At 41.3% G+C, this 25,815-nt stretch overlaps 1 protein-coding gene across 1 annotated transcript in view; it reads left to right on the forward strand.

Moving 5' to 3' along the window:
• ALG14 (ALG14 UDP-N-acetylglucosaminyltransferase subunit) overlaps positions 1-25,815 on the forward strand; it is a 154,775-nt gene that overhangs the window by 125,504 nt on the left and 3,456 nt on the right. Inside the window, exons 4-5 of the mRNA XM_081486227.1 lie at positions 10,719-10,794; positions 11,353-11,434. Coding sequence (XP_081342353.1) covers positions 10,719-10,794; positions 11,353-11,396 — 120 coding nt within the window. The 3' untranslated portion in view covers positions 11,397-11,434. The remainder of the gene's footprint in view (positions 1-10,718; positions 10,795-11,352; positions 11,435-25,815) is intronic.

Consider the following 25,815-nt stretch of genomic DNA (forward strand, 5'->3'; position numbering starts at 1 on the left):
AGTAAATACTCAACTCTCTGAAATCTACTCCAGAATATCTCACACTCATCTTTCTATTCTGCAATAGGAAATGGCAACCCACTTCAGTATTCTTGCCTGGAAAATCCCATGGGCAGAGCAGCCTGAAAGGCTACAGTCCTTGGAGTTGCAAAGAGTCAGACATGACTTAACAACTGATTATGCACACACGCATCCTTCTATTCATTCTCCCCAGCCTTATCCTATGACCAAGACCCTCTTGCTCCTTGCCTGGCGCACTGCAACAAACTCCCTACTGGGCTTTCTGCCTCTAATCTCTGGCCTTTTTAACTCATTATGTACAATCTACCAGACTCATCATCCTAAAACACAGATCAGATTGTGATAGATGTTGACATGGGACAAATTCTATAATCCTTAATATGGCAGCATGGTTGTTCAATGCCCACAAAGTCCTCCCATCCTAGTATGTATTTACCATGTGACTTTGTTGCTTCTCCTTATGAGAAGTGGAGCCCATTTTTTTGCCTCCTTGAATCTGGGTAGGCCTTGGGATTTGGGTTGACACACAAAATGCAGCAGATGTGACATGAGAGTTCTGAAATTTAGGTCTAACATGCATGGCAGCTTCTGCTTGTTTGGAGCATTGCCCTGAGATTCTGATGTGAGAGGGCCAGTCTAGCCTAATGGAAAATGAGAAGCCACATGGGAAAGAGCCGAGGCCCTCTAGCCAGCAAACCAGCACCGACATCAACGGCCAGACTTATGAGTGAGGCCACTTGGATCTCCCAGCTGGTTCATTCTCTAGCTCTCTGCAGCCAGTGTCATAAGCCCAGGAGAAACAATAGAGGATTACCCAGCCAAACCATAGAATTATGAGAAATAGTGAATCATTGTTGTTTTAGGCCAGTAAGTTTGTAGGCATTGTGCTATGCACAATGGGTAACTGAAACAGGTAGAAACGTAAGGACTTGTTTGAAGGTGAGAAATACAATGACTAGAATGAGTCGTTAATTGAGGTTTAAAGAAATAGATAATGAGTGCAGATGAGAGCATTGGCCTGTCATACAGAGAGAAGTCAGAAAGAGAAAAACAAATATATATTAATATATATATGTGGAATCCAGAAGAACGTTGCATACAAACCTATTTGCAGGGCAGGAATAGAGATACAGACATTGAGAAAGAACTTATGGACACAGTAGGGGAAGGAGAGGGTGGGATGAACTGAGCAACTAGCGTTGACATATGTACACTACCATGTGTAAAATGGATGGCTAGTGGGAAGCTTCTGTATAGCACAGGGAGCTCAGCTAGGTGCTCTGTGATGACCTAGAGGAGTGGGATGAGAGGGAGACTCAAGAGGAGGGTATATATGTATGTATATACATACATATACATATAGCTGATTCGTGTTGCCGTATAGCAGCAACTAACACAATATTGTAAAGTAATTATCCCCCAATTAAAAAAAAAAAAAAGAGCCTTGGGAGCCATTGGGATATTCCAGTATGTCCAGATGTCCAGTTGGTAGGTGAGTTTATGGGTCTGGGGCTGCCTGGATTGAGTCATCTTTTTCAGTAGTTGGGAGTGGATTAAGTCACCCAGGACCACCCAATGAGTGAGAGGAGGCAGAAGCCAAAGGTCAGAAGAGAAAACCTTGGGGAACACTCACTTTTAAGGTTGGGCAGAGGAAAGAAAGTCAAAAGAGGAGATAGAATTTTTTAACAGAGTTAAAAAGGGATAGACTATGTTTATGTACTTTACTTTTTTATTCTTTCTCTTTTTCTGGCTGATCAATAAGGAAAAAAAGAAAAGTAATAGGAGTTAAGAGTCTACCTGGGATGGTAATGGAAGGATGTCCCAAGGACCTAATCAGTCATTCTCAGGATGCAAAGGACTCCTGGAAACACAACAGGTCAGTGGTCAGATGTTCCCTATCTCATTCCAGGGCACAGGGGAAATGCTCTGTGAAGTGGCATGGCAAACTGTGGGAAAAAGCTATTACACCATCTTGCTGCCCATGCTCCTCTTTCACCCAGACTGAGATCTAAGGAAAACCCAAACAAATGCAGAGAAATACAGACAATCTCTCCACTTAGTCAACACCAAAGGAGGCAGAGATGTGTGCAGAGGCAGCCAAAGACAGACAGAAATCAAAATCTACAGAACACAGACAACACAGTGAAGAAGAGACAAGGATACATGAATATAGCAGAGGCTTGTTTCTTGAACCGTCCAACCTCTACTTCAACTCTGTATCCCTCTTAGATACAACTTCAGTGTAGCTTTATGGATACCGTCCTGTGGGGAACTCAATTATTCCACTTACATTTCAGCTTATATAAGTATTCAATTACATATTTATGTCAAAGTCAAACACTCTCCATCCAAAATCCACCATAACAGTTTAAATTAACAGAGTTGCTGATACTCTTTACAATACATGGGTTATGTATGTGGGTGTTTAGTAATCACACATATCCCTCAAATCTAGCTATCTTGATTTAGTCCCCACATTTTACAGGGGTTTTTTGTTTGTTTGTTTGTTTACATTTTTGATGAGACTGCAGCATGCTGTATTAACCAACTCTCTGCCTCTTAACCAAAGAATCAATTGAACAAACACATACCAAACACCCACTCTGTGAGGTTCTGCAGGACCCACACAGATGTAGGCAGTTGTGCCCTGGTAGAACACTCAAGAAAAGAAGACTTAACAGCATTTGCCAATTTTTAATTTTTATAGTGGGAACACTCCCATTGTGGCTGATTTCAAGCTGCCAGAGGCATAACAACTGGCTGGCAAAAATCCTGAATATTTAGCTCCCCTGGAACAAACATTTAAGAATGCGCTACAGGACTTCTTTGGAGATCCAGTGGTTAATACTATGAGCTTGCTTCCACTGAAGAGGGCACAGGTTAAATCCCTGGTCAGGGAACTAAGATCTCACATGCCACAGCCAAAGGGAAAAAAAAAGAATGAGTTACCACATGGAGGAAGTCTGAGACACATCAGATTTCAGCCAGTACCCACTGTCAGCTATGTGTGTGAAACCATGTTGGTCCTTCCAGCCCAGCTGACTCTCCAGCCAAAGTGCCCAGGTAAGACTAGCACAAGAACCTCTCAGCCAAACCAAAGAAGCATGAGAAAGTATAAGTTGTTTCAAACCACTAAGTTTTGAGATGCTATGTTATACAGCAATAGCTACTAGGTACACATACAGCACAGATTGCGTGGAAAGGGTCAGTCTACAGAGAAGTAAGTGCCTTTGTTTGCCTTCCGGTCTTAATCCTTAGCCCTATTCACAAGCTATCTGGGAAGTTTCAGCCTCTCTCTTTGCTACACCAAGACTCCCCGGACACCTGGTGCTGAACACAAGAGTGGGCAGCTCCAATGTTATAGCCCCTTTGAATATGCCTCCAGTCCAGTGTTTAATCAGACTGGGCACTGGACAAAGCAAAGATTCATATTTACAAGCAGCCATCTTAGGAAGATGTGTTTTACTGAAAATCAGAACTGATGATTCCATGAAGTGAAGGGAATTTGAACAGCTATGAGCAAGACCACTCCCAGGCAGACTGAACATTTAAAACCTCTTCTTTGGTTTTAGTCTCCTCTGGATATTGACATTTCTTATCTGTCCCGCCATCAGTAACAAACTTTGACCAACTGTAACTGATGTGTTAAATATTGACTTGGTGCAGTAGTGAGGATCCGCAATCCATTTCTTCCAGGACACCACTTCTCATAGTGAGTATTTTAGGGGGCAGGGGCCTCTGTTTCTGCACACTTGCAGACTGGGTTCCTCTAAGGGACTTTGTCCTACTAAAGATTTCCAAAGACATGGCCTGTCCTTTTGGCCTATGCACCATCATCATGCATGAAACACTGGTGACTCTAAAGAATCAGGAACCAGGACAATGAAAAAGCATCACCTCAAAGATTCAGTTTTCTAGAAAAAAGCAAGAAAATGATGATCACAAAAGTCATGATAGGGTTTCCTCCCAGGAGGAAGGAGCGAGTTAAAGATCAGGGAGGGACACAGAGAGAAGGCTTCAGGTAATACCCGGTTTCTTTCTGGGTGCTTGAGTCACATGGCATTTGCTTCATAGCAATTTTTAAAGTATGTACATAATTTTTTATTGAAGTAGAGATGATTTACAGTATTGTGTTTATTTCAGATGTACAGCAAAGTCATTCAGATTCTTTTCCATTAGAGGTTATTACAAGATCTTGAATATAATTCCCTGTGCTATATAGTAGGTCCTTGTTGTTTATCTACTTTGTATATAGTAGTGTGTATCTGTTAATCCCCAAATCCTAATTTATCCACCTCCCCCTTTCCTCTTTGGTATCCATAAGTATTTCGTGTGTGTGTCCGTGAGTCTGTTTCTGTTTTGTAAATAAGTTCATTTACATCCTTTTTTTTTTTTAGATTCTATATATAAGTGATATCATATATTTGTCTTTCTCTGTCTGACTTGCTTCACTTAATATGATAATCTCTAGTCCATCCACGTTGCCTCAAATGGCAAGATTTCATTCTTTTTAATGGCTGAGTAATATTCCATTGTATACATATACACATTTTCTTTATCCATTCATTTGTCAGTAGACACTTAGGTTGCTTCCATGTCTTTGTTGTTACAAATAATGCTGCTGTGAATATTGGGGTGTATGTGTCTTTTCTAATTAGAGTTTTCATCTTTTCTGGATATATGCCCAGGAGTGGATTGCTGAATCATGTGGTAACTCTAGTTTTTTAAGGAACCTCCATACTGTTCTCCATAGTGGCTGCACCAACTCGCATTCCCACCAACTGTGTAGGAGGGTCCCCTTTTCTCCACACCCTCCCCAGCATTTATTATTTGTAGATTTTTTGATGATGGCTGTTTTGACTGGTGTGAGATGATACCTCACTATAGTTTTGATTTGCATTTCTTTAATAATTAGTGACACTGAGCATCTTTTAATGAGCCTTTTTGGCTATCTGTATCTCTTCTTTGGATAAATTTCTATTTAGGTCTTCTGCCCACTTTTTGACGGGGTTGTTGACTGTTTTGATATTGCACTGTATGAGCTGTTTGTATATTTTCAAAATTAGTCCCTTGTCAGTTGCATCATTTGCAAATGTTTTCTTCCATTCTGCATGTAATTTGTATACTCTTGTGAAAGTAGGTTTTATTTCACAGTACGAAAAAAAATCAATTAAAAATTAATGCATTCTGCATTCTGACTTTTTTCGTGTTGCCTGGGAACATGTCAGAAATGAAGAATCCAGACCCCATTTCAGAGCTACCAGACCTACTGGTCCCCAGTGGTTTGTCTGCTCATTAGAGACTGAGAAACAGTGTCCAAGCTTAATCACTAATTCTGATGCATTGGGAAAGTCACTTTATCCTTGAGTCTTAGTTTCTCATCAGCAAAATGGGCATAATAATACAGATGTGGCCTCCCATCCAGGCTGCTGTGATGAGGATGGGAGATGATGTATGTGAAAGTACTTTGAAAAAACAGTTAAGCACCATACAAACGGGGCTTCCCAGGTGGTGCTAGTGGTAAAGAATCTGTCTACCAATGTAGGAGATGCAAGAGATGCGGGTTTTAACCCTGGGACAGGAAGACCCCTGGAGAAGGAAATGGCAATCCACTCTGTGGACAGAGAATTCCATGGACAGAGGAGCCAGGTGGGCTACACAGTCCATGGAATCACAAAGAGTCAGACGTGACTGAGCACACACCATATAAATTAGGTATTGTTATCACCTTGGGGCAGTCCCTGAATGAATCAATTACAAAGAAGTAAACAGTTATCATTCCCTCAGTTTCATACTTTCTGAAATCTTTTCCGCTCTAACTTCCTAGCACCCTCATGCTTCCTGGTTCAGCTGCTATGAACTTGCTTTCATCCCTGCCCTAGGACCCAGATGCAGGGTCCTCCTAGGCCTTTGCAACCTATCTAGGGCAAATGGCTTCTTTCAAAAGGCGCTAGGATCACCAGTGTGACTTTCTGACAAATCAAATTGTGCTATGTAACAACAGTGTTCTGGCCTCCCCTGGGTGGAAGCTGGGCTCCAGAGGAATCTGTGAGCAGCAGGTAGACAGGCCTCTGACACATCTTCCACTGTTCATGGCTCTTATTTTTTTTTTTTTTTAGAATAAAAGCAGTAATCCTGTGCTCTGCCTGTTGGAAAAACTTAAGAAGTGATGATAAATATGTGCATTGTTTCATAAGATATAAGTTTTGAAGTTTCTTCTAAGCTTTAAAAAATATAAAAACAGTTCCAAAAGATCTAAATAGGTAAAGAAAGTACCTATAGGTGTGACTGGCCCAGGTTTCTTGCATTGAGTTGCTTCTACTGAGTTTCAAGAATCAGCATGATATTATTTTTAAGGATGAGGTTCACAAACACTAGACATTCAGTTGTTCTGGTTAATCATTTGTTCATTTCAACATGTCTTTAAAGGCTAATCATACCAGGTTCTGTTCTTGGTTGTCTTTGTGATCTACCAGTACAACAAGGGGGGAATATAGATGTGTGTGTGTAGGTTTTTCGATGACCACATTAAAAGAAAGAAAAAGATATGAAAGGGGTGTGGTAAAATTTTTAAGAACTCCCCCCAGAGCCCACGCTCCAGTGTCAGACCCTTCTGGCCAATCCTAGCACTACCAGTTGTTAGTTGTGAGACTAGGTAAGTTATTTAACTCCACTTGGTCTAAATGTTCTCATCTATACAGTGGGTTAGGTTTATTGTAAAAAATTTTAAACGACTTAAACCATGTGCCCAATGTGTGATAAGGGTTCCATAAATGTCAATTGCATAATGATCAAAGAAAGGAACTAGGCGTTCAATTCAGGGGAAAAATACATCAAACTTACTAATGTCGTTGTCATGATTATCAATATTCTACTGATGATATTTGTGCAGAGAAGAGTTAAATTTAGCAGGCTCTTTTATTCTCAGACAAATTACATTCAGAGACTGAGAATGTCTTTACTAATTATTCATTTAATGTAGGCTCATTGTGGGAATTACAATAATTTCACAAGCCAAGAGCATACAGAATAATGTCTCTTATAAGCCAATAAAGAAATAACATGTTCCAAACCACTGATGGATTAATTACATTATTGTTCCAGGCAAGGGGGAGATAAAAGGAATAAAATCCAAATTTAGTTGAGTTGTGCCTTTGTGTAAGCTGGTTTGGAAGAGTTGGCTTAACCAACCAGAAGCTAACTTCCAGCTGCTGGAGAAACAGAAGTCTCATGTTTCTAGGGATGAAGGTGCCGGTGTTGGCAGGCAAGATACTCTCCTTCAGAAGACTGCTGCAAGGTTTTCACCACTGCTGGCAAAGAGTTGCCTTGCCCAGGCAGAGGCTAACGCCCCAAGATCTTCAGAGAGCTATTTAGATCAGCAAAGGGTAGCCTTGCCCAGAGAGAATGCTCTTGGTAAGTCCTCACCAACTCGGTGTTTAAGGCTGAAATGTGCCCTATCCAGAGTGACTCCTCATGCATTCTTATCCATAGGCCCCCAGCAGTGCCCGCCAACAGATGACCTACTGAATGCTCATTGACGTCGACGGATGTTGATGACATCAAGATACAGCTTCCTCCATGTAAACAACTTTGCTCTTAGATCAAAACAAGCTCATTCTTACATCAAAAACCAAGTAAGAGGACTGGCAACAAGATGACGGAGGAGTAAGACGAGGAGATTGCCTGCCTCCCCACAAATACATCAGAAACTCATTAAAATATGGAACAACTCCAACACAGTAACTTCTAAAGGATAGCAGAAGACTCCAGAAAGGCAAGCTGATCTTTCTGGAATGAGAAATGAAACTAATATTGTAAAGCAAATGTCCTTCAATGAAAAAAAAAAAAAGAATTCCCAAGGGGGAAAAAAGTGAATTTGAAATCATGTGAAACCAATACACAAGACTAAACTGCTATCCAAGAAGAGATCAGCTTGCAAGATTGGCCTTTGGCTGGTGTCTGGGAATGTAGATTTTAAGAAGGTTCCCACCCTTAACTGATAAGACCAACTCGCTGTGCCTGAACTGTTTATACAAACAATGTGGTTTATGCTCAACACCCGCGTTCCTTCTGAGAGTCTGAAATCTGGGCATGTGCCAGCAGAGGCTGCCTGTCTGCCCAGTCAAAACCTCGGGCACGGAGTCTCCAAGGAGCTCTGGATGGCATCTCTCTCACATGCAAAATTCTTTGCTTAATCAAAGAACCAAGTGTGTCCTTTGGGACTACACTGGGAACAGACCGCTGGATGCTTGTATCTGGCTTTCCCCAGTCGTCACCTACCTGCTCTTCCTTTGCTGACTGTGCTTGGTATCCTTTCACTGTAATAGATCAGAACCCATGGTATAGAATCCAGCTGCCAGTGCAGGAAACACAGGTTCAGTCCCTGATCCAGGAAGATCCCACATGCCATGGAGCAACTAAGACTGTGCACCACAACTACGGAAGCCTGCGTGCTCTAGAGCCCGTGCACCACAACAAGGGAAGCCACCGCAAAGAGAAACCCACACACCTCAACTAGAGAGTAGCCTCCGCTTGCTGCAACTAGAGAAAAGCCCGAGCAACAACAAAGGCCCAGCACAGCCAAAACTAAATAAATAAATTAAATTAAAAAAATAAACAAATTAGAACCAGAAGTAGGACAGGATGCTGAGTCCTGTGAGTCCTTCTCGTGAATCATCAAACTTGGGAGTGGTCTTGGAGACCTCCAGCTGCTGCTGCTGCTAAGTCGCTTCAGTCGTGTCCGACTCTGTGCGACCCCATAGAAGGCAGCCCACCAGGCTCCGCCGTCCCTGGGATTCTCCAGGCAAGAATACTGGAGTGGGTTGCCATTTCCTTCTCCAGTGCATGAAAGAGAAAAGTGAAAGTGAAGTCGCTCAGTCGTGTCCGACTCTTCGCGACCCCATGGGCTGTAGCCTACCAGGCTCCTCCGTCCATGGGATTTTCCAGGCAAGAGTACTGGAGTGGGGTGCCATTGCCTTCTCCTGGAGACCTCCAGACATGGTGCTAAACTATGAAAGAAAAATATTTTTTTGGAAAATATTGGTACCACAGCATTATCTAATTCAGTATCAATAAGTGAACATATCATTTTCATGAAGACTCTGAAATATAGGACTTGAGAAAATGTTCTTGAAAGAGTAAAAAAAAAATGCTGCCAGGCAGCTTCTGTCCTCAATAACCTCTCTGTAAAATTGTAAAGATATTAGGAATCTTTCAGCACTAAAAATTAACTGCAATGTGTAGAGGAAGGCAAAAATTGGCAGTGCTCTAATTTATAATTTTTAGATCATCATACTTTAAAAGTCTTCCTGCTCCCTCCATACAATTTATCCCCTGAAAAAGTGAAAGTTTTAGCCATTCAGTTGTGTCCAAGCCTTTTCCACCCCATGGACTGTAGACCTCCAGGCTCCTCTGCCCATGGCGTTTTCCAGGCAAGAATAGTGGAGTGGGTAGCCATTCCCTTCTCCAGGGAATCTTCCCCCCCACCAGGGATCGGAACCAGGTCTCCTGAATTGCAGGCACATTCTTTACTGTCTAAGTCACTAGGAAAAGTGGACTTGATTTCATTGGCCAGTATAAATTAGTTTTGATATTCACTCACAAATCCTGGGTTCTAGGAGTTAAAAGCAAATGTATCGTGTTATAAATATTTCTTGACTAATTGCTTCAGCATCAGTTTTGAAATGTATTCATTCAACGAGAATTGATTGAATACTTACGATATGCCAGGCAGACATGTACAATTCTTTGGTTTAACTTCAGTCCTGCTGTTTTCATTATGTTACCACAGAATCCACTTACTGGCCCTGGTTAGGCAAGCCTCTCAAAACCCCTTGCTTTATTTTCTCTTGAAGATGATCATCAGACCATGTATTTGGGTATGTTGTTGTGCTGGGCTTTGTATCAGATGAATTAGTCAGGAGTATTGTTTTCCATCCTTTTGATGAAAGGCAGCTTTCCCACTAAAAAAGCAAATCCTTTATATTAAAAAAAAAATGTTTAATAGAATGTTACTCTTTCCAGCTGGTTAAATTTAGAACACTGGAAAAAAAAAAGAAGTTTCACATGAGACTCTTCTCCATGTCTGGGCTAGAGCATTTTCAACGTGAGTGTCAGCAGGATGTGTTGGTATTTAACTCACACATCCACAAGCCTTTGTCCATTCACAGGAAGGGACCAAACCATGCTGGTCCTCCTGGTTTGCATAACAGTGGGTGAAGATTGTGATGACAGATTTCAGGGATGGGCCTTTGCCAAAACTGTTACTATTTTCCACTTCAAGTTTCAAATTGAAACATTCCCTGATCCTGTTGCAGGCCCACCCTTTCTGTTCTTTGAAGTAATTTGAAAGCCTGCAGTCTGTAACCAGTAAAAATGATACAGACAAATAGTAAATGTATCCAGTTGCAAAAGGCAGCAATACATTAAGTAGAATCAATGTTTGTCTACTGAGCACAGGGCACTATGGAAACCCAGAGTCAGGAATAAGAAAGTAAAATGCTGATTTCGAGGAACATATAACCAGGTTGCCTGTCTTAGACAAAGCTTTTTGGTGTCAGGGAACAGAAGGGCCCTTGGGCTGGTTATGCAAAACCAAGGCTTTATTATAAGCAAGAGAAAGAAAGTTGCTGGGTCTCAGTAAGAGAACAAAACCAAGACCTGAGTGCCAACAGGAATCAGGATGGCTCTCCTTGTAGGTCCCAAGCCTCCGGCTGCCTCTTTTTCTATTTCATGCTGACTCTGTGCTGGCCAACTGTGTGAGCTTGAGACCAGGTAAGACTGTTTGTTATACCTGTGACATCACTCCTCCCCTTCCGTGGGTATAGAGGTTTAGCTGGACCCAAGGCTGCCAGCCAAAGGCTATGCTTCTTTGCCTCCCTTGCTGCTAATTGAAGCTGCTGACTGCTGCTAAGTCACTTCAGTCGTGTCCGGCTCTGTGCGACCCCATAGACGGCAGCCCACCAGGCTCCGCCGTCCCTGGGATTCTCCAGGCAAGAATACTGGAGTGGGTTGCCATTTCCTTCTCCAGTGCATGAAAGGGAAAAGTGAAAGTGAAGTCGCTCAGTCGTGTCCGACTCTTAGCGACCCCATGGACTGTAGCCTATCAGGCTCCTCCGTCCATGGGATTTTCCAGGCAAGAGTACTGGAGTGGGGTGCCATTGCCTTCTCCGAAGCTGCTAACTAGGCTCTGGTCAAATGCAATACAGACAGGAGTGACATTTACAAGTTCCAGGTTATGCTTTTACATAGAAAAGAACTCCTTCTTTACAAAGAAGAGCTCCTCTTTGAATGGACAAAGAGCTCCTCTTTTCCTTTACCTTTACTGGCTAGGTGTGGCTGAAAGTGGCAAAACTGAAGCCATTTCTTCGACCTGAAGATGGAAGCTGCCAGTAGAAAATGGCAGAGGCACAAGGTAAGAGCCTGGTGGCCAACTCCATGGAGCCATCAGATTGGTTTTGGATGACTTGTGGGGGGAAGGGGGTGTGTGCACAGGGGTGGGTGGGTGTGTGAGTCACTCAGTCGTGTCCAACTCTTTCCTGACTCCTGCCAGGCTTCTCTGTCCATGGAATTCTCCAGGCAAGAATACTGGAGTGGGTTGCCATTTCCTCCTCCAGGGGATCTTCCCAACCCAGGGATCGAACACGGGCAGATTAGTTACCATCTGAGCCAGGTTCAGACTGTTTAGGAAAGAGAAACCTGCGTCAGTCTTGTTTAAGCTGTTGTTGTTTTGGTCTTTGTGAAAGAAGTTAGAGCCTGGAACCTAACTAGTAAACCTGCTTTCTCTGCTTTTCTATGTATAAGATGGGAAATAACCACCTCATAGCTTCTAAATTTAAAAGACCTAAATTGAGATGACCAACCAAGGATCAAACACCCAAGCAAGAAGGAATGTGCTGGTGATCCAGTGGTTAGGACATGGCACTTTCCTTGCTGGGGCCCTGGTTCAGTCCCTGTTGAGGAATTAAAATCCTGCAAGCCTCGTGCCCCCCCCCCCAAAAGAAAAAAAACCCAAGCAAGAGAATTGATTATCCCATCTTGGTCTTTTAGTCAGCTAGACTGAGAAGGGAGAGTTGAGGGACACAAGCCTAGCTGCTGGGCTCACCCCATGGGTGGGGTGAATTTCAGGGGTCCTCAGAGAGGCCCATCTACTTTACTGACCAGTGCTTCTGTACTGAGACTAAATGTTCCTAGAGGCATATACGTATTCTTTTAGAAATGACTTATAACATGTAAACGTAAAGCATATGAATTAAGTGAGAAGGAAAGCTCAGAAATTGAAAAGGAAGCCAAGATCTCTCTCCCAATTAATAAGGTCTCCTGTGGACATGAGGGGTGGACCCATGCTCCCACAAAGATCTTCCAAGGCTGCTGGTTCTGCCGAGGAGGATGATGGTCCCAAGTAAAGAAGAAAGACTCTTTGGGCAAGGGTATTCAGGGAGCTGTGTACTGTTAGACCCTCAAACCAGAGAGAGAGGTGTTTTGGTAGGTAGGGGAGAGTGTGGAATGAAAGGAAGGGATGCCAGAATGAAGAAAAGTACTTGGGAGATATGGGTGGGTCATCCCCAGGGAATGAGATAACAGTAAGGAAGAATGAAGCAGGGGATTCTTTCTGTTCATCATCTTCTCTTGTCCTCTGTTCTTTCTCTCAGCCAGTATCCAGTAGCCAGCAGCAGGGAGTAAGAGTTACAAAAATAGACTCCAGAGCCCCCCTGAGCAATCTAGCATATCACCCTCTCTGAGCCGCAGTTTCTTCACTTTCATCTATAGAAGGAAAACAATAGCATCATCTCACAGGATTAGGTGAGGATTAACAGAGGCAATAATATGTGGAAAGTGCTCAAAACAGTGTCTGGCACAGGGTATGTGCTATGTGTCTTAGCTATCATTATCAGACCTCTAATAATTATTATTATTCTTTCATTAAGCAGATGCTTATTAACTTCTGCTTAGCACTGACAGAAAGAGACCCAGCTGAGTTAAGTAACTTGCCCAGAGTTTCACAATTAAGAATCATTGATGCTGGGTTTGGACCAAGTACGTCTGACTCCAAAAAAGGGGAATTCTTATCAATTTCACCACATATGTTCCCTTTCTTCTTTCTTTTCTTTCTTTTAATATGGTCATCATAGATATAAAAGAATTAATTTCTAAATTAAAGGGGCACATAGTCTAGTGAAACGAGAGGCTAGTCAATTATAGTATATGACCATTTCTATGACAGAGGTTAAAAACTAAAAGTCATGAAGCCCCCCAGAGGTATTTAACCATATAAGGAGGATCCAGGAAGATTTCCTGGAGAAAATAGAGAGAAAGAGAAAGAGAGAGGTAAAGCAGAAAAGGACATATGGAAAAAAAGCTTTCTGGACACAGCTGTTTTACTAAATTATTAAAAGCGAGTCATTACCTAGAACACAGAATGTGAAGGTGAAATATATGAGGCTCAGGGTGTACCCCCTCCCACCCCTCCAGTAGTTATCAGTGAGACATTTCATGTGAGAAGGGCATTGTAAACTCAGAAATGTGTATCTTCATCTTGGAAGCACAGGTGAGTATCACAAGAGTAGGACAAGACTGGGTATGCTGCTATTTTGGGGTACATGTGCTTTTGGTTAAATCAAACATGAAAAAAACAAACATCTTGAGTTTTCATGAATGAAATCAGTTCAGATAGTAAAACCTAAACAGGGGAAGCCATGCTATTGAAGTCATGTATTGTGTCTTGCTCAGTGCTCTCTCTCTAGAGTTTAAAACAGACCCTGCACACAGTAACCACCCAACAGATATTTGTCGAGTGAATAAATGCATTGGGTAAGAAGATGCGTGCATTTTAAGAGCACTGTTTGCCAACCTTCACTTATCCTTTGTGAATTAACATTGATTAGAAAGGTAGGTACTTTTGGCTTACATCTGAAGGAGCTGACCAGTTATATATTAATCACTCTTTTGGATGGTTATAAAAATAATTCAGTAGTTCTCGGGAGGTAACTCTGCATTTTCTTTTAATTGAGGTATATTCAGTATAATTGACAATGTTGTTGTTTAGTCACTAAGTCAAGATCAACTCTTTTGCGACCCCATGGACTGTAGCCAGCCAGGCTCCTCTGTCCATGAGATTTCCCAGGACATACTGTAGGTTGCCATTTCCCTCTCCAGGGGATCTTCCTGACCCAGGAACTGAACCCGGATCTCCCGCATGGCAGGCAGATTCTTTGCCACTGAGCCACCTGGGAAGCCCTATAATCGACTCTACCTCAATTTAAATTCATAAATAAAAAGTGAGCATCACTTTGTACTTGGGATTCATCTAGGAACCATTAAGGGATAGACATAAAGCATGACCCCATCCTGTGGATGTAAGTTGTAATAATGGGGATAACATAAAGAGGATCAGACTATTCACCCCAAAATGTGTTGTTTTGGCATGTGTATTCTTTTGAAATGAAGCCAATTAAGAAACAGCAGACACAGGAGGAAACTACTGTCTTCCTCTTTTCTGCCTAAAATCAGGGAATAAATATCCCTTTGTAAACGTGTCACCCCCTTCCCTCTCCTGTACTAAGAAGAGACCCTTAATCACAAGAAACTCTTATCACTGGAGTTTGCATAGCAAACCTTACTAAAATAACCTTTATCTGCATTCATATCCCTCATATGTTTCCCTTCCCGCAATTTTATGCCACTAGAAGCCAGAACCCCTTTATTTTATCTTGTTATTCTTCCACATTCATACTGCTGCTAAGTCGCTTCAGTCGTGTCCGGCTCTTTGCGACCCCATAGACGGCAGCCCACCAGGCTCCGCCGTCCCTGGGATTCTCCAGGCAAGAATACTGGAGTGGATTGCCATTTCCTTCTCCAGTGCATGAAAGGGAAAAGTGAAAGTGAAGTCGCTCAGTCGTGTCCGACTCTTAGCGACCCCATGGACTGCAGCCTACCAGGCTCTTCTGTCCATGGGATTTTCCAGGCAAGAGTACTGGAGTGGGGTGCCAGTGCCTTCTCCGCCACATTCATGACCCTATGCTAAAATGGTATATAAGCTCTCAAGCCTAGACACTTTGGGATTTCACTTCTTTTCTGTGAAGCTCCCATGTGCATGCATAGTCAATTTTTTCTCCTGTTAATGTCTTTTGTCAGTTTCATTTGCAGTCATCAGTGACCAAACCCAAGAGGGTAAAATCTTTTCCTCCCCTACACTTGCTTTAAAGAAGGGTGATCATTATTAAGGCTAATTGTGTGATAAAGACCAATAGTGGTTTAACTCATATATGCAAAGATAAGAGCATGTTAATAAATGTAAGATGAACAATTGAGAGTTTTTAATGAAATAAGTACAATTTCACCTTGGAAACAAGCTTAAAAATAATAATATATGATTATTAATCTATTTTTAACTTGTATTTGTTTTTTATAGAAGCTTTTTTTTTTCCTTACAATGCCTTGAGATTAACAGGATTTTAGTTCCCTAACCATGGATGAACTTGAGGCCCAGTCAGCAAATGTGCCAAGGCCTAACCACTGGACCACTAGTGACTTCTCTATGATCATTTAAACCTCACATAACCATAGGAAGAAAACATCCTTTTTTTCCTGCATAACTTCTGGTAAGACAGTAGTGAAACCGAACAATTCAAAGGCAAATTGCAATAGCTGAAATAGATTTTTATTTTTTGGATGTGAAATACAAGAATGCTTTGTTACATTGCACTTCACTTTATTGTGCTTTGAAGATATTACATTTTATAGAAATTGATGGTTTGTGGCAACCCTGCATCAAGTGTCTATGGGCGTCATTTTTCCAACAGCATTTGCTCACTTCATATATCTGTGTCACATTTGGGTAGTACTCACAATATTTCAAACTGTTTCATTATTATTATATTTGTTATGGTGATTCTTGATGTTACTTTTGTAATTGTATAACATGATGCCCATATAATACAGTGAACTTAATTGATAAATGTTGTGTGTTCTGACTGCTCCACTGACCAGCCACTTCCTATCACTCTCCCTTTCCTTGGACCTCCCTGTTCCCTGAGACACAACTGTATTGAAATTAGGCCAATTAATAACCCTTTAATGGCCTCTAAGTGTTCAAGTGAAAGGAAGAGTCTCACATGTCTCTCTTTAAATCAAAAGCTGAACATAATTAAGCTTAGTGAGGAATGCATGTCAAAAGCAGAGAAAGACTGAAAACTAGGCCTCTTGTGCCAGTTAACCAAAGAAGTTCTTGAAGGAAATTAAAAGTACTACTCCAGTGAACTCACGAATGATAAGAAAGTAAAACAGCCTTCTTGCTGATACAGAGAAAGTGTTAGTGGTTTGAATAGATCAAAATACACATGCTGCTGCTGCTAAGTCGCTTCAGTCGTGTCCGACTCTGTGCAACCCCATAGACGGCAGCCCACCAGGCTCTGCCGTCCCTGGGATTCTCCAGGCAAGAATACTGGAGTGGGCTGCCATTTCCTTCTCCAGTGCATGAAAGGGAAAAGTGAAAGTGAAGTTGCTCAGTCATGTCCGACTCTTAGCAACCCCATGGACTGCAGCCTACCAGGCTCCTCCATCCATGGGATTTTCTAGGCAAGAGTACTGGAGTGGGGTGCCATTGCCTTCTCCACAAAATAGCATGCCCTTAAGTCAAAGACTAATTCAGAGCAAGGCCTTAAATCTCTTCAATGCTAAGATGGCTGAGAAATGTGAGGAAGTTGGAGAAGAAAAGCTTAAAACTAGCAGAGGTTTAAGGGAAGACAACATCTCCAATAATGTAAAAGTATAAGATGAAGCAGCAAGTGCTGATATAGAACCTGCTGCAAGTTATCCAGAAGATACAACTAAGATCATTAATGAAGGTGCTATACTAAAAAACAGATTTTCACTGCCTGTCTTCAAAGCTTCAGAGGACAGGTTGACTCTCTTGTTAGGGGCTAATGCAGTGGGTGAGTTAAGTTGAAACCAGTGCTCATTTACCAATCCGAAAATCCTAGGGCCCTTAAGAATTAGGCTAAATCTACTCTGCCTGTGCTCTATAAATGGAACAACAAAGCCTGGATGACAGCACGTCTGTTTACAACATGGTTTACTGAATATTTTAAACCCACTGTTGAGAGCTACTGCCCAGAAATAAAAGATTACTTTCAAAATATTACTGCTCATTGACAATGCACCTGGTCACCAAGAGCTGATTGAGATGTGAAATGAGATTAATGGTGTTTTCAAGCCTGCTGACACAGCATCCATTCTGCAGCCCACAGATCAAGGAGTAATTTCAACTTTCAAGTTTTATCATTTAAGATATATATTTCATAAGTCTGTAGCTACCATCAATTGGGGATTCCTCTGATGGATGGGAAAAGTAAGTTGAAAACCTTCTGGAAAGGATTCACCACTCTAGATGCCATCAAGAACATTGTGATTCATGGGAAGAGATTAAAAAATCAACAATTACCAGGTTTTGAAAGAAGTTGATTTCAACCCTCATTGATGACTTTAAGGAGTTCAAAATGTCAATCAAGGAAGTGATTGCAGTTGTGGTGGAAATAGCAAGAGAACTAGGAGCAGAGCCTGAAGATGTGGCTAAAGTGACATAATCTCAAGATAAAACCGAATGGATAAGGAGTTGCTTCTTAAGGAGGATCAAAGAAATTAATTTCTTGAGATGGAATCTACTTCTGGTTAAGACATGTGAAGAATGTTGAAATGAAAGCAAAAGGTTTCAAAAATCACATTAACTGAGTTGAAAAAACAGCAGCAGGGTTTGAGAGAATTGACCTCAATTTGGAAAGTTCTCCTGTGGGTAAAATGCTGTCAGACAGCATTGCATGCTACAGAAAAACCGTACATGAAAGGAAGAGTCAATCTGTGTGGCAGATTTCATTGTTTTATTTTAAGAAATTGCCAAAGCCACCCCAACTTTCAGCAATCACCACCTTGATCAGTATGTAGCCATCAACATCAAAGCAAGACCCTCCACCAGCAAAAAGATTATGATTCACTAAAGGCTCAGATGTTGGTCAGCATTTCTCAGCAATAAAGTATTTTTTTAAGTAATGTATGTGCATTGTGTTTTTAGACATACCGCTAGCGCACACTTCATAGACTACAGTGTAGTATAAACATAACCTTTATATGCACTGGGAAACCAAAAAAGTTGTGTGACTTGCTTTATTGTAACATTTGCTTTATAGCAGTGATCTGGAATTGAACCCATAATATCTTCGAGGTATGACTGTAATGCCTATAATTCATACCTATACCTGCTTCAAGCTGAAAGTAAAGAGTGCTTGCATCACTTTACAATGCAGTTGCTTTGAAAACTTTTTGAAAAAAAAAAGACTGGGTGAGGTCAAAATATTTTTAAAATCTGTGATCAGTATCCAAGCATTTAAAATGCAAAATTGGAGAAAGAAATGGAAACTAATAGAGTGGCCAATTCTAAACACACAAAAAAGAGTGGAAAAATGTTTTCCTGTTATGGTGACCACATTCCTCCCCTAAGTAACAAGAATTTTACTTGAACAAGCATTTTAATATAATAGGGGCTTATTTATCCAGAATGACTGGAAAATGGGTCCACCTACTTAATGTCATTTTTGGGGATAAGGTATCAGATAACTCACTCAAGAATTTCTATTTTTAAGTCATCTCAACACTTCACTTATTTTTCAGAAAATAAGTACGAAAGAATTTTTCAGGACCTCAGATCACCAGTGTTACTCTTTTGAGGCCAAACTCCTTGCAGCCTTCAATACCTTCCCGATCTGGTCCCTGCCTGCCTCTCCCACATCATCCTTCTCCATCTTGCTCAAGACCTCCAGCCAATTCTCTCTGAATCTTGAATCTTCCGGCCTTTGTCTCCACTTAAACATTACTGCTCCCTGGCTACCCTCTCTGAAGCTGCACACAGACTCTCTAGCAGAATACTGATATGCTGTCTTCATGACTACAGGAAATTATCTTCCCTGTTGTATTTGCTTCAGTAAGCTCCTAAAAAGAATTTTTTTTTTCCTTGCTGCAAGGCATGTGGGATCTTAGTTCCCTGACTAGGAATCAAACCCATGCCCCGTGCAGTGGAATCACAGAGTCTAAACCATTAGACTGGCGGGGAAGTCCCCAATAAGGATTTTTTTTTTTTTAAGCAGGTTTCAGGGTGGTTTTTACTTTATAAGTTTTTTTAAATTTAAATTTTAAATTATTTTTATTCTATTCTTTTTCAAATTCTTTTCCCATTGGAACTTCCCTGGAGGTCCAGTGGTTAAGACTTGTACTTCCAATGTAGGGGGCATGGGTTCCATCCCTGATTGGGGAACTAAGATCCCATATGTGCATGGCATGGCCAAATAAAGAAATAAAAAGAAGAATCTTAACTGTCTCATTTACCATTTTGTTTCCCAAGGCTAGAAGAGCCCTCAATGCAGAGAGGGCACTCAATAAATAATTAACGAATGGAATGAGGGAAAGGTTGATCAAATGACCTGCCTTCAAAAATGATTGCTAAATTAAAAAATAAATAAATTTAAAATTTTAAAAATGATTTCTATAAAATACATTCTGTTATCAGCTTGCTGTTTTTCATTTTTTCGTTAGATATTTATTGAATGGCTACTATGTATAAAGTGTGGGAGATAACAATGTTGAACAGATTGGTTCCTGCCCTCCTGGAGTTTATAATCTAATGAGAAGTAAAAGAGAAATCCAGTTAATCAGAAAAATAATACAGATGAACTCATTTGCAAAGCAGAAATAGAGCACAGACCTAGAGAAATGTATGGATACCAAAGAGGATGAGAGGGCAGGATGAATTGGCAGATTGGGATTGATGTATATACACTGTGTGTGTGCGCGCTCAGTTGAACAGTCATGTCCGACTCTTTGTGACCCCACATACTATACATAAAGTAGATAAGTAATGAGAACCTAGGGTATAGCAGAGGCAACTCTATTCAGTGCTCTGTGCTGACCTAAATAGGAAGGAAATCCAAAAAAGGGGGGATATATTTATACACATAGCTGATTCACTTTGGTGTACAGCAGAAACTAAAACAACATTGTAAAGCAACTATATTCCAATAAAAATTAATAAAGAAAAACCCAGTTAGTTTAGCTGACTATATTAATGTTTTTAATACTGTTGAACAAAATGCCTCTTTTCCAACGGTAAATGTATTTATTTTAAGAAACAGGTGCTAGGCAACTTTCTGGGAAAATATTCTCCTTTATTAGAATAGCACTATGTGCAGAAATTTAGACCATTGAGAAAATGATTCCTGCTGTCTCAAAGAGGGAAAAGGAATTACATTTCAATAAACTCTGGCCTTTGCATTCCTGAGTAAACAAGTTTACAAAGGAATTAAATAGCATTAGTATTTTGATAGCGTCTTAAGTTATCTAAACTTTCTGACAAGCAACAAAGATTGGAATGTGAGTCACTTTGCATTTCAAAATGGTTGCTTAACTGAGATTCTTGATTTCTTGATGTCAACACTACTTCTTACAACAGGAGTTTTAAACACGTCCTTTTCAAAATCAAGAACACAACTACTATAAAGAAGCTAAAATGAGGCAACTGTATGATGCAATGAGAACTTTTATGATCCTCTTTCCCTTTGACAATCAAGGAAAGCAGTAGGATCCTCTTCAAGAAAATTGTCACACACACACACACCCTCGCATAACAGTTTTTCGAAGGTTGTGAATCCCTGATTGGGATCTCACCCCTCTTCCTAAACTCTTTCCCCAGACTGCCAAGTTCTGGCAGCTGGTGAAGGATTGGTTTGATTTTGAAAACCAAGCTTCAACAGTCAACAATTTTTCATCTTGAATGACAATATATAAAATGACTAGATATTACCAGTGGCTTCAGGCAGGAATAAGGCAAGAATAAAAGTAAAAGGAGAGAGAAGAGCAGAGAAGGCACAGGAAGAGAATGAATGAGGAGTGAATCAACATGGGAATGAAGGGAGGAAGGAGAGAGATAAAGAGAAAGGGAAACCGAGGCAGGAGGTGGGGCGTGGGGAGGAGGGGGCAGCCCTCCCTCCTAGAAGTCCAGAAGGAGCCTTTTCTCTCTCAGCTCCTGCTGGGTCTTCTGGCTCCACGAACACTCTAGCTCTCTCAGCACCTTCCACTGTACACCTGCTTCTCTCAGCCCACCTGCCTTCTTATTAAGAACCACTGCACTTCTCTGTGAAGGAACTGGCAACCCACTCCAGTGTTCTTGCCTGGAGAATCCCAGGGATGGGGGAGCCTGGTGGGCTACCGTCTGTGGGGTCGCACAGAGTTGGGCATGACTAAAGCAACTTAGCAGCAGCAGCAGCACTTCTCTGCTTCTTCCCACTAGAGAGGGGTTTCCCATTCCTGCTGCCTCCATTTCTTCACTGATCCTTCCTTTTCTTACCAGTAATGTGATTACTTAAAAAAAAAACAAACTTTTTTTTAAATAGTTTTTGTTGTTGTTGTTTCATTTTATTTTGGTTGTGCTGGGTCTTCATTGCTATGCGAGGGCTTTCTCTAGTTGTTCTGAGTGGGTGGCTGCTCTCTGGTTGCAGTGTACATGCTTCTCGTTGCAGTAGCTTCTCTTGTTGTGGAGCACAGGCTCTCGGGCATGCAGGCTCCAGTAGTTGTGGCACATGGGCTCAGTAGTTGCAGTCTGTGGGCTCCATAGCTCAGGCTCAGTAGTTGTGGAGCACAGCCTTAGCTGTCCCACGGCATGTGGGATCTTACCAGACCAGGGATCGAACTGGTGTCTTCTGCATTGCAAGGCAGAGTCTTAACCACTGGGCCACCAGGGAAGCCCCAGTAATTTGATTTCTACTGTGCTCTTGGGGCTTTTCATCAAGAAGGACCATAGTGAAAAATAAAAGGTTTTTTTTTTTTTGGTCTTATAGTTACTCACCTTTGCTCTTAAAACACTCTTCTACCTTTTTTTCTGGGTTCCTTTTAGTGATTTTTGTTGTTGTTGTTTCACTTGTTCCATCTCTCTCTCTCTCTCTTTTTTTTTTCTATCACCAAATCTGAGCAGTCTCAGAGTTTAGCTCTCACTTTCCTGCTTTCATTACATTTCCTCCCTGAGGAGACTATGAATTATAATGATGCAGTATAGTGCAGCAAGAAAACCATGCGGTTCGGAAGCAGAAAAAAAAACCTAAATTCTAGTGATATCACTATTGTGCCACCTTGAACAAGTTATTAAACTCTCTGAGCCTCTGCTTCTTCCATCGGAAAAAAGAAAACTGAGGACAGTAGTATATTCCTAAAATTCTTGGTGTGAGGGTTAAATGGGATAAGATTTGTAAGAAAGTGCTTGTCATAGTCTTTCGTTGAGTAAGCATCTTGACCATCAACTATATGCCACCCTCAATATAAGATGCTGAGGAATGAGGCAATCAACAATACAGTTTTCTGTCCTAAATCTACTCAGAATCTAGGAAGATGATTGGCATGTAAACATGTAAATTAAATACACTGTGTCAGGAGCAATAATAGGAGTATTTACAAAATATTTAGAAAGGACACACAGGGAAGGGAATAAATAAATCTACTGGAGGTGTGTGATACAAGGAAGGCTTCTGGGGGAAAGGCAATATTTGAGTTGGATTTTGAAGGCTAAATGTGAATGAACAGAAGCAGAAAAAACAGGTTATGTAGAGGCACCTAATTGTGAAACAGCATGGACTACTCAGGCCAGGAAAGTTTGGAGAGGCCAGATAATAGTGTGGTGATGATGGTAATGGTAATAACACCCAATTATTGAGTGAATGCTCTGTGCCAGGCATTGCCACATTGCTAAGCACTTTGCATACATGATTTCTTGATATCCTCATTATGAAAAAACCCTGTGAGTGGAAGAGCTTGGGCTTGGCCCTGTGGCCAAATGAAGAGCCATGAGACGTTTAAATAGGGCGGAAGTCATGATCATAGTATATTTAGAAAAGTGATTAAGGCATCAGATTTTTTTTAATTGTGGTGAACTACAACATACATTTTATCCATTTTTAAGTGTACCGTTCAGTTGCCTTAAGTATATTCACATTGTTTTGCCACAATCACACCATTCGTCCATAGAATTCTTCATCTTGTAAACCTGAAACTCTGTACCCATTATATAAGAACTCATTTCTCCCTCCCCAGCCCCTGGCAACCACCAGCCTGCTTTCTGTCTCTATGATTTTGACTACTCTAGGTATGTGATATAAGTGGAATCCTACAGTATTTTTCCTTTGGGGACTGGCTTATTTCATTTAGCATAATGTTCTCAGGGCTTGTCCATGTTGTAGCATGTGTCAGAATTTCCTTTTTTTATCCTTAAAGCTGAGTGATATTCTATTGTATGTATATACCATATTTTGCTTTTCCATTCATCCATTGATAGCCCCTTGGGTTGTTTTCACCTTTGACTATTGCAAATAATGCTGCTGTGGACATGGGTGTACAAATATCTCTTCAAGATCCTGCTTTCACGCCTGTTGTGTATACACACGGAAGTGAAATTTGGATCATATAGTGAGTGTGTGTATGTATGTGTCTGTGTGTGTTAGTCACTCAGTCATGTCTGACTGTTTGCAACATTGGGAACTGTAGCCCACCAAGCTTCTCTCTCCATGGAATTTTCCAGGCAAGAAAACTGGAGTGGGTTGCCATTCCCTTCTCCAGGGTCATATAGTAATTGTCTATTATTATTATTTTCCACCATGACGCATCACCTAGTTCCCCAACCAGGACTGAACCCAGGCCCTTGGCAGTGAGAGCAAGGAGTCCTAACCACTGGACCACTGGGGAATTCCCAGTAATACTCTTTTTAAAAAGTAATACTCTTTTTTTTTTTTTTGAGGCAATCCTTGCTGAAAGGCATCAGTTTTGGAGATAAATTTGGGAGAGGAAGCCTGGGGGCAGGATGTCATTCCCAGATAAGACATGATAAGAACCTCAAATCCAGGCTATTGGAAATGAAGGGAAGGGAATGCAGGTATTCTGGATGACTTCCTTACAGGTTATCTCCAGACTTTTTGCCTGAGGCAAATAACGTTTAGGGACCCTCTTTGAGAAAAAGTATCCTGTGGTGATTGGGGAGCTGCCTACTTACCTCTCATACCATCTCAGGCCCAGACCTGCCAATCAGAGCTTTTCTCCCTGTGGCAATAGTGATTGCTGTGCAGAGGGGTAGGTGACCAAAGCAGGTTATTGAGACTCAGTTCTCGGACTTTTGTTGGGACTGTTGAGAAATGGTTCATTTTTCTATTACGTCTTGTGTGTGTGTGTGTGTGTGTGTGGCTGCTAAGAGGTTAGGATATAAGCCTGGACCTTCTGGTGGTAAGCCTGGCACCAAAAGGGAAGGGACAATGGAAGAGAAGAGGTATATGGAGATATACTGGCTTGTGATACCCTTTGATTGAGTCCCTGAGTCAGTCATGCATAAAGCTAGACCTACTTCAACCATTTCTGTCACATGAATCCGTTTTTTTGTCTGTATCACTTTGAGTTAGTGTTCTATCTGCTGTAACCAAAATATTCAGATTCTATGGCTGTTGACCAAAAAGAACAATGGTGGGCCCTGCTTGAATTGTATGCCTCCTTGGACCCAATGACTGCCTCGGGGCCTAGGGTAAACCCTTTGACATGTTGGCCAGGTGAATGTGTCTGTGACTGAGAGACTAACATATCACATGAAGTGAGTGGTGGGTACTCCACATATGGACAAGATGAAGCCAAAATTTTAAAAAAGCAGAGCAGATGTGCCTTGCCAAAGAGATTTTAGATTCTTGAGGGATCTGGGAAATTGGTTTTTGAGAAATCATCTTAAAGCAAGCCTGGTTTCAAATCCTACTTTTTCTCTCCATTAACTGCCTGGCTTTGGCCAAGTTGTGTATCCTTTCTAAATCTTAGTTTCTGATGGCAAAATGGAAATAGATAGTATTTACCATCTCAGGGTTGTTGTGAGTGATGCCATTAATGAAGTGATCATTTTAATTATCAAAATATTTATGCAGGTCAGGAAGCAACAGTTAGAACTGGACATGGAACAACAGACTGGTTCCAAATAGGAAAGGGAGCACCTAAAGGCTGTATATTGTTACCATGCTTATTTAACTTATATATAGAGTACATATGAGAAACGATGGGCTGGAAGAAGCACAAGCTGGAATCAGGATTGCCGGGAGAAATAGCAATAACCTCAGATATGCAGATGATACCACCCTTATGGCAGAAAGTGCAGAACTAAAGAGCCTCTTGATGAAAGTGAAAGAGGAGAGTGAAAAAGTTGGCTTAAAGCTCAACATTCAGAAAACAAAGATCATGGCATCCTGTCCCATCACTTCATGGCAAATAGATGGAGAAACAGTGGAAACAGTGGCAGATTTTATTTTTGGGGTTCCAAAATCACAGCAGATGGTGACTGCAGCCATGAAATTAAAAGACACTTGTTCCTTGGAAGAAAAGCTATGACCAACCTAGATAGCATATTAAAAAGCAGAGACATTATTTTGCCAGCAAAGGTCCATCTAGTTAAGGCTGTGGTTTTTGCAGTAGTCATGTATGGATGTGAGAGTTGGACTATAAAGAAAGCTGAACACTGAAGAATTGATGCTTTTGAACTGTGGTGTTGGAGAAGACTCTTGAGAGCCCCTTGGACTGCAAGGAGATCCAACTAGTCCATCCTAGAGGAAATCAGTCCTGAATATTCATTGGAAAGACTGGCGCTGAAGTTGAAACTCCAATACTTTGGCCACCTTATGTGAAGAGCTGACTCATTTGAAACAACCCTGATTCTGGGAAAGATTGAAGGCAGGAGGAGAAGGGGACAACAGA

This window comes from Giraffa tippelskirchi, chromosome 5, assembly GCF_054371585.1.
Source record: "Giraffa tippelskirchi isolate mGirTip1 chromosome 5, T2T-mGirTip1v1.2.pri, whole genome shotgun sequence".
NCBI lineage: Eukaryota > Metazoa > Chordata > Mammalia > Artiodactyla > Giraffidae > Giraffa > Giraffa tippelskirchi.